The sequence below is a fragment of the Durio zibethinus genome, chromosome 12, assembly GCF_047325235.1.
Source record: "Durio zibethinus cultivar Kanyao isolate XHJ-2024 chromosome 12, ASM4732523v1, whole genome shotgun sequence".
Classification (NCBI taxonomy): Eukaryota; Viridiplantae; Streptophyta; class Magnoliopsida; order Malvales; family Malvaceae; genus Durio; species Durio zibethinus.
The window spans coordinates 5,173,063-5,182,819 of record NC_143173.1 but is presented as its reverse complement, the minus strand read 5'-3'; the positions used below and the strand labels follow the sequence as shown (position 1 = coordinate 5,182,819).

The 9,757-nt window shown below is 31.7% G+C and overlaps 1 protein-coding gene and 1 pseudogene across 3 annotated transcripts; both read left to right on the top strand.

The window, feature by feature from the left end:
• Nucleotides 1-2,411: 2,411 nt before the first annotated feature.
• Nucleotides 2,412-5,751, top strand: LOC149515625 (uncharacterized). Of its 2 annotated transcripts, XM_089769201.1 has the most exons (3): nt 2,412-4,654; nt 5,021-5,159; nt 5,615-5,742. In XM_089769201.1, the coding sequence occupies exon 1, from the start codon at nt 2,629-2,631 to the stop codon at nt 4,417-4,419; it is 1,791 nt and encodes a 596-aa protein (XP_089625327.1). In that variant the 5' UTR covers nt 2,412-2,628; the 3' UTR covers nt 4,420-4,654; nt 5,021-5,159; nt 5,615-5,742. The 2 variants fall into 2 exon arrangements, with proteins under 2 accessions (XP_089625327.1, XP_089625326.1); XM_089769200.1 differs by lacking the exon at nt 5,021-5,159 and having other exon boundaries at nt 5,615-5,751.
• LOC111297952 (tubulin alpha-1 chain-like) lies at nt 4,439-7,391 on the top strand (annotated as a pseudogene). Its single transcript, XR_016326322.1, has 6 exons — nt 4,439-4,443; nt 4,806-4,901; nt 5,021-5,159; nt 5,595-5,829; nt 5,920-6,119; nt 6,223-7,391. The product of XR_016326322.1 is annotated as a tubulin alpha-1 chain-like (transcript).
• Nucleotides 7,392-9,757: the final 2,366 nt, after the last annotated feature.

Here is a 9,757-nt window from a genome sequence, read left to right as displayed (position 1 = left end):
TAGCACATTCACAACGCTTATCGAAAGATGGTACCAACTCAATTTCGTGTCATCTATTAAGCCTTAAAAATTTTACCAAATGATTAATTATTGAAAATAATTCTTAATTGACTCTAATACTTTTGGCAAAAAATTAAGAAAATTTCCTCACCTCAAGAGTATACAAGAAAACTAATGTTTCTCTTACAAAAGCTTTATCGTCGGATTATTTAATATAAAAATTTTTTCAAGAAAAGAAAAAAGAGAAAATGAGAAAGGAATGATGATTTGACTTTCGATATAGATCCTTTTTTGTTTTATAAAAAAAAACTCATGCTTTTATATAAGGAAAGATTGTACCAATTCAATTTCGTTTTATCCATTAAGTCTTAAAAATTTTATCAAATGATTAATTATTGAAAATAATTTTTAATTAACTTCAATACTTTTGGAAGAAAATTAAAAAAATTCTCTCACTTTAAGAGTATACAAGGAAACTACTGTTCCCTTACAGAAGCTCTATCGTCGGATTATTTAATATTAAAAATTTTTCAAGAAAAGAAAAAAGAGAAAATAAGAAAGGAATGATGATTCGACTTTCGATATAGATCTTTTTTTGTTTTATAAGAAAAAACTCATGCTTTTATACAAGAAAAATTGATACTTTCAATTTTTGCTTAAAGCACTTTAAGGTTTTTTTTTTTATTTTTAAGGAAAATTGATACTTTCAATTTTTCTTTTAAATTTTTTTTTGAAAATTTTTTTTTTAAGGAAATTGGTATTTTCAACTTTTCCTCAAAAAAAAATTTTTTTTTTTGAAAATTTTATTTTCAAAGAAAATTTATACTTTCAATTTTTCCTCAAAAATATTTTTTTTAAAAAAATTTTATTTTCAAAGAAATTTGATACTTTTACCTTTTCCTCAAAATTTTTTTTTTGAAAATTTTTTTTTATATTTTCAAGAAAAATTGATACTTTCAACTTTTCTTCAAAAATATATTTTTTTGAAAATTTTATTTTAAAGAGATCATTGAAAATTAAAGAATGTTTAATTAAATGAATAAATGATTTCAATTTAATCCATAGATAAATTGGCATAAAAAATCATATTAATAGAAAAATAACAAAAAAAAGAAAGAAAAAAAATAAAAATCCTTGGAGCTGCTCGGCTCAGCATGAAAGAGGTGCGACTCGAGAGACAGAAGTGACAGATGGCTTGATACGTGGCTTGGCTCAACGATTCAACAACGGCTAAACGAAATGGGTTGAAACACTGTGGGTCAAGTCCGATTTCGGGTGACGCGCAGATCCTATCCACTTTCAACTTCCCTAAAACAACATCGTTTTCAAGTAATATAAAAGGTAAAAATTTTTCTTTTTCGCTAGATGCTTCACTCCTTTCTCTCTCTTCCCTTCAGTTTTTATGCATCTCTCTTTAGACACAAAGAACACTAGTGAAATTCTCGCCAGTTTTTGGGGTTTATCGCCAGAAATTGGGTTTTTCGCCAGAAAAGTCACCGAAAAACTTGAATTTTGCCGAAAAATTCATTGGAATTTGGAATTTTTTAGAAATTTTCTAGAAAAAGAAAAAAAATCACCAAAAAATTTTTAAAAATTCCTAATAATCTTAAGACCACTTATGCATATTTCAAACACCTTTTTTTGCTTCTCTTTTCTCTCTATTTGCTTTCTATGTCTGTGTCTGTCTGTTTTGTCTCTGATCTATGGATATTTTATAGGGTGAAATCCAAGAGTCGTAAAACTAGATGAGATTTCAATCCCTTTTAAGTTTTAACTCCAGGCTTTAATCCAACTAAAACGCCTCAACCTAGTCTTACCCAAAACGCCACTTAATGCTTGCAAGTAAATTTATCAATCATCATTTCTATTAGTATTATGAAACATAAAACCTATTTTAAAAATTAAAGTGATTATTGAAAAAGTAAATTTAATTTAGATGTTTGTAAGTTAAAGTTAAGAAACTTACTAACAGTTATAAAAGAGAAAAATAAATGCTTTTGTAAATTTTAACTTTATACTTCACAAAATATAAAAAAGTAAACATAAAGATTTGAGAAACAATGTAGAGAAATATAATTGGTTTTAAGAGTTTCATTGAATTGTTTACTCTAATATATTATATGTGATCTTAATTATTATTTTAATATAATTTAATATATATCAATATTTTGATTCAATAAATTTTTAAGATTTTAAATATTAAATAACATTAAAATATATATAAAAATTAATTTAGTATTACATTTTAAAATCAAAATCTTTAATAATATTTTTTTTACTATAATTTATCTTACTAACATTGTTGCTTTTAAATTTAAACGTATATTTTAATACTGATTTTATTTCTACTACTCACCTCTACGATTATTTAACCATTATTTAAATATTCAAGTTGGGATAGACGAGAATTTGAATGATAGACTTTAAGCAGCCCTAAATTGGCCAGATCCGATCTCGGCTTTTGAAACAGGTAAATGGTTTAAATGGAGCGCATCAGGTAGGCGTGGGTCCGAAATCAGGTTTGGACTTTTGGCAGCAATTTATCATTTGAGCGCGGTGCGTGGGTGTCTCATCCGACAACGAAGCAGCTGAAGGAAGAAGAATTGGAGCTTTCGGTTTGTTTTTTTGATGACGATGATGATGAGGGGTTGGAGAAGCTCTTCTCTCTCTTCTTTTTCTTCTGCCTTTGATCATCTCCGACAGTTGGGATCGGGTAACCCTAGATCTGCCACTTCTCTCTTTTATTCCCAAATCTCTTATTTCTCTACTACCCATTGCAACAAGAAACCCAAATATGTGTTTGATCAAATTGATGGTGCCTTAAACAAGTTTGATGAGATGCTACATATGCATCGACGTCCTTCTATTGTGGAATTTAATCAATTATTAGGGGCCATTGTTAGAATGAAGTATTATGAAACTGCGGTTACTGTGTTGAGAAAAATGGAATTACTAGGAATTAATCCTGATGTTTATACTCTCAGCATTTTGGTAAATTCTTTTTGCCGCTTGCATTGTGTGGATTTTGGGTTTTCGGTTCTGGGGAAGATGTTGAAGTTGGGCATTGAACCAAATACTATAACACTCTCCACTTTGATCAATGGGCTTTGCATTGGAGGTAAAGTAGCTCAAGCTGTGAGGTTGTTTGATGACATGATTCGAGAAGGGTATCAGCCTAATTTAATCACTTATACTACGATAGTAAATGGTCTTTGTAAAATAGGTGAAACTATTCGGGCTATTAGATTGCTAAGGACTATGGGAGAAATAGGTTATGATCCTAACATTGTAACATACAGCACTATCATCGATAGCCTTTGTAAGGACAAGAATGTAACCGAGGCTTTGAAGCTTTTCTCGGAAATGAGAGGTGAAGGCATTCCACCTAATGTTTTCACTTATAATTCCTTAATTCAGGGTATGTGTAATTCATGTCAGTGGAAGGAGGTCACAAGATTATTGAATGAAATGATGGCGAACAATTGCAAACCTAATGTCATCACATATAATATTGTGGCTGATGCCCTTTGTAAAGAGGGTAGGGTTTTAGAGGCTCAAAATATTTTTGATAGAATGATTCAACAAGGTGTTGAGCCTGATATAGTTAGCTATAATTCATTGCTTGATGGATATTGTTTGCAAGGTAAAATGGGTGCGGCTAGAAAATTATTCAATTCAATAACTAACAAGGGTTGTGTACCTAATGTATTTAGTTACAGCATCATTATCAATGGATATTGTAAAGCTAAAAGGATTGATGAGGCAATGGAACTTTTTCATGAAATGACTCGAAATGGATTAATCCCTAATGTTGTTACTTACAGCACTCTTATAGGTGGCATGTCACAGGTTGGGAGACTTGCATTTGCACAAGAACTTTTGAAAGAAATGAGTGCTCGTGGCCTAGTTCCAAATGTGATCACTTATTGTACGTTGTTGGATGGCTTATGCAAGCGTGGTCATATTCATGAGGCATTGGGACTTTTTCATGTAATGCAGAATAGTGGGTTAGATCCTAACATTGTCCACTATTCTATCTTAATTGATGGCTTGTGTCGAGTTGGGCAACTTAAAGTAGCAAGGAAATTATTTTGTGCTCTCAAAGTCAAAGGGATACACCCTAATGTTCACACATATAGTATAATGATCAGAGGACTTTGTAAAGAAGGGCTGCAGAATGAAGCATACAAACTGTTTAGTAAAATGGAAGTGGATGGTTGCATGCCAGATAGTTGCTCTTATAATGTGATGATTATAGGATTTCTTCAAAACAATGACATATCAAGGGGAATACAAATTCTTCATGAAATGGTTAACAAAGGATTTTCTGCAAATGCATCTGTAGCAGCCATGCTAGTGGATCTAATGTGTCGTGATTCAACGGGTGAATATATTTGTGCAGTAGTTCAGAAACTTTGAAGACTATCAAAGTTCTAATATGGAGTGATTTCTTCCCAGCCAATATTAGTGCAATATATCCAAACAAGTTTTATAATCTGTCGGGGTTGCTAATAAATATCTAAGCAGTCCCTAATTCCATCATATGAACTTCATATGGATGGCAGTATTTTACTCCTTGATTAGGCATTAGGCCTCCTGCAAGTGTCCTATTAAATTCAGGAAGAGGGCTGATTTTGAATTTTTCAGCCTGCAGGTACTCTTTTTTCTTCTGATTTTCTCCTTTTTTTTTGTTTTTTTTTTCTTCTAGGGCACCTATAGGCATAGCAGTTTTGGGCTCTATTAATGGTTTACCATTCATTCTAGTTTTGATAATCTTGCAAAACATATAATATTCTTCTTTGCAGAACAAATGTCAATGCTCGTTCATCCTGCTTTATAATCATATTGTCTTTTCCTGGTGGTGTTTCTTTGGAACTGGAAGCATTAGAAAGTTTTTTGTTGTGAGTTTTGTTGCATGGAAATGAGATATTTGGTTTGAATTGAAGTGAATGGTATAGAATTTAAATAATTCTTTTTTATTAACATAAATTTCCATTTGAAATGCATTTCCAATGCTCAGATGGCGAAGTCACCAGAGCTATCTCCTGTGGTTGTGCTGGATTTCTGTTGATCCTCCACCATTTGGGGAACTGGCATGGCTAGCCGCCTTGTCTGCTCTAACTGAACATCTTACAGGGATAGGATCACATTGTGGAATTGTATGTACTGAAATTCAAAAAATTTCCCTGGATCTATTATGAATTGACATGATTCTAATATAATGCATCTCTGTTTTCCTTTATTCTTCTTATCATATAAATTTATGTAGTTATGTTCTTATAGTTTTGCTCTCGATTTTTCCTCTACTTTATAGTTCCTAGTGAGGGACTTTGAACAATTTGATTAAACTTCTTGCCTTGCAATTTTCTCTTTTTGGTTGGTGTCATTTCTTTTGTGCTACTTGCCTTACTCTTTGCTTATCATTCTCAGATGTATAGTACAAATTTAATAGCAACAAATGCATGCCAGAAACTACTTATTTTTCTTAATATAAATTTCAGATCAAAGTGGACATAAACATTGAATGGGATTTATTAACGGATCACTGAATTATGGTTTTACCTCTGTCATTTCATGATCTGAACCTATAAAACTCGTTTGTGTTTGCTTGCAGTGACACCACCTTAGGTGTTTGCCATGATGATTTTAATACTTTCTTTAGTGAGACTGGGTCTGGCAAGCATGTGCCAAGAGCTATATTTGTTGATCTAGAGCCCACTGTCATTGATGAAGTTGGAGGAGGGACTATTAGACAACTCTTTCACCCAGGGCAACTTATTTCTGGCAAGGAAGATACTGCTAATAACTTTGCTAGAGGACATTATACAGGTACAAGCATCTTTTCTGCATTTCCACAGTACTGGCAATTTTGTTATATTTGATCACTGGCTTAAACTTCTTTGGTGTTGTATACTGCAGTTGGTCAGGCAATTGTGGATCTTTGCCTTGACCAAGTGAGAAAATTGGCTGATAACTGCACTGGTTTGCAAGGATTTTTTGTATTTAGTGCTGTTGGCAGTGGAATTGGTTTTGGTTTGGGCTTGTTGCTTTTGGAGCGCTTGTCTGTAGATTATGGAAAGAAGTCAAAACTTGGCTTCACCATCTACCCTTCTCCTCAGGTAATTTCTTGAAGACTTAAAGGAAAAGTACAGGTTTCTTTTACCCTATGCTTGAACTATTGTGTTTGTGCAATTCACTGAACAATTATCCCCAATTGTGCAGGTTTCTACTGCTGTTGTGGAACTTTATAATAGCGTGCTCTCAACTCATTCCCTCCTTGAACACACAGATGTTGCTGAGCTTCTTGACAATGAAGCTATATACGATATTTGTAGGAGATCCTTAGACATTGAAAGACCAACTCAAACAAACTTGAACCACTTGATATCCCAAATTATCACTTCTTTGACCACTTCATTGAGGTGTGATGGTGCCATAAACATGGACATCGCAGAGTTTGGACATTTTAGAGTTTCAGAATAACCTCGTGCTGTTTCCTTGTATCCATATCGTGCTCTCATCATATGCCCCAGTAATCTCAGCTACAAAGGCTTACCATGAGCAGCTATCAGTTCCTGGGATTACAAGTGCTGTTTTTGAACCATCAAGCATGATGGCTAAATGTGATCCAAGGCATGGGAAGTACATGGCGTGCTGTTTAATGTACCTAAGGATGTCAATGCTGCTGTTGCTACCATCAGAACAAAGCAGACAGTTCAGTTAGTAGCTTGGTTAGTAGATATCTCTTACATTTTATTTCCAAATAATTATGTATAAGCAATCTGATTATCAATAGTGCACAGAGTTCGCCAAGGGGAAAACATTGATTTTGCCTTCGGTTTGTTATCTGAATGATTGCAATGCGTCTTTTATTTGAGGTGCCCCACTGGTTTCAAGTGTGGTATCAACTATCAGCCACCCACTGTGGTACCATTGGGTGATCTTGCTAAGGTACAACGTCAGCATTCATGATCAGCCACCCACTATGCATGATTGGCAGAGGTTTTCTCCCGAATTGACCACAAGTTTGATCTCATGTATGCCAAGAGAGCATTTGTTCACTGGCATGTAGGTGAAGGAACGGAGGAAAGTGAATTCTCAGATGCCCGTGAAGATGTTGCTGCTCTCTAGAAACAGAAGATTACTAGATCTATATTTCATGAAAGCAGTAGCTAACGGTCCATCATGTTCCTCAACTCATTTCAGTTCATCAGCTATTCTTATTCTTGTAAATTTGTGCATGTGTACTTCATGTCTTGAATTTGTCTACCTTTGTATGTCTTTGCTCTGAACGTGGGTGGTTTTAAGTCTAGTTGTGAGAACATATAGTTTCTGTGTTATAAGATGTGGCCCCTTTCAATGTCTAATAAAGCTTCTGCTTTGTGCCACGATTTATACAATGCAAGTCGAAATTTCCCAGAAAACTAACAGAAACAATAAGAAAGTAAAGATTTCCCAACTTTCTGTTTGGTGAGTGATTAAATGTTTTGCTACAGACTGTATGTAATTGGAAACAGAAGTTTTCCATTCAAGAACAAAAATATTTAAAATAAATAACAAGGATTGATGAATAAGGTCCAACTTGTTAAAAAATTTTTAATGATTTTTTTTATATGTAATTACTAATCATGTTTATTCATCAAATAAATAACTTAATTAGACGAGAACTTTACTTATTTTTTTCTATTATAAAGAGAGATAAGACTTAATGAAATTTTTATTCAAAACTTGTGAAATTCGATATTAAAAATAATTTATTAAAAATTTTAATCTAAAATTGAAATTCATAAATTAAAATATTTTAGATTAAAAGTTTTATTAAATCATTTTTAATATTAAATTTCACGAATTTCATTTTAATTTTTTTATAAAAAAAATAGTTATCTTGACTTGTGAGCAATTTTTTAAGAGTTCAAAAATAACTTAATTAATTAACTATTTACTTATGTTTTTGTATTTAAGATTGCTTAGAATTGAAATTTTATTATTAAAATTAAAATTTTAACATTTTATCAAATTATTGACTAAAGACTTTTTTAAATCTAATGTTTAAAAATACTAATTAATTTCTATCAACAATAAAATTTATTGGTCAATGGTTGTCAAACTTGATTAAATAAAAAGTGGATTTTGCTAATGATGATCTTGGGATAGTTTTTAAAATTACAAGTTTTCATGGAATGGTCGACTTATTTTTTCTCTCTTTTTTTTATTTTTTATTATTTTTTAATCCATGTCAATCTTCATAAGTTTCTCTCTTCAAAAGTTTTAGATTTTTTTTTAACCTTGAAAACTTTTTGCCTTAGAGTTAGCATTAACTTTAAGAAAAGGATAATTTTTGTTGAGCTAAATGTTCAAATCAGAATCAAACATTTGGATGATTGCTCAATTCAGGATCAAACGTTTTAATTTATACAAATAAAGATCAAACGTTATTTATTTGCAACAATATACGATTTATTTCAACGGTAAAAGGAATGTGCATCTTACCGTCGTTATAACACGTAAAAAGAATAAGAAACGACTGATGAGGAAAAATTATGCTGATTTGGATTTTTTTGAAGAAAACCACCTTCAGTACTCACGTCATAAAAATTTATGAAGGGATTATTGAAGGCATTTTTGGCAAGAAACACCTATAATAACCACATTAAATTTTTTTTGGGTATATTTAAGACATTTTTGACGAAAAATACCTTAAATAATCATATTATAAACATTTATGAGAGAATTATTGAAGGTGTTTTTTACCAAAATTGCTTGGATTTTCTTTGGGTTTGCCTCTATCCCCCTCTTATTGATTATATAGCTGGGAAATTTACCCAACACAACTCCAAAGGCATACTTGCTCGAGTTAAGCCTTATATTGTATTTTTTTTAATATGTTAAAGGCCTTTTCAAGGTCCTTCAAGTGTTCAGCCAGGCTCTTTGCTTTTTACTATTATATTGTTCATATATACTTCCATATTATGATCAATTTGATTTTTTAAAACCTTGTTGACTAGTCTTTAATAGGTTACCTTTACATTTTTCAAAACAAAATGCATCATCTTGTAGCAATAATGACCATTTTTCAGTTATGAAAGCCATATTTTCTTGATCTTTGTTCAATATTTTAAAATGATTTTAACCAAGATAAACATCTATAAAACTGAAAAGGCTATGCTCAGTATTGTCATCCACTATTTGATCTATGTTAGAGAGAGGAAAACCATCTTTTAGGCATATTTTATTAAGGTCGATAAAGTCAACATACATATTTTATTTTTCATTGTATTTCTTAACCATGACTACATTGGCTATTCATTCTAGGTAGCAAACATCCTTAATGAAACATGTTTGACTTCGTCCTAAATAGCCTTTTGCCTTTTCAAGGCAAAAATCCTATTTTTTTGTTGAATTAGTTTCGTATTAGGTTGGTATGCAACCTATGGACTATTACCTCGATGTCAATACTAGGTATATCGAATGTTGTCCAGGTGAACAGGTCAATATTATTTCTTAAAAGTTGGATTAACTGCTCTTTATATTCAAGTTTAATTCTAATCTATATATATGTTTCCCAGAATGGGATGAATACAAGGTTTTTTCCTGACTCAGTTTAGTTTTCATTTGCCTCAAGTTTTTGATCAATTTTATTTTTGTCTAGTTAAGTTAAGACCATTTTTTATGGAGACAAATCTTGATGTGACAGATAGTATATTATTGATAAAATGATCAGAATGTAGAACTAAAAAAAATGTGTGTATATTTCAAT

What these genes read in the sequence shown, in the direction of transcription:
- LOC149515625 (XM_089769200.1), top strand. Translation starts at nt 2,629, where the DNA reads ATGACGATGATGATGAGGGGTTGGAGAAGCTCTTCTCTCTCTTCTTTT.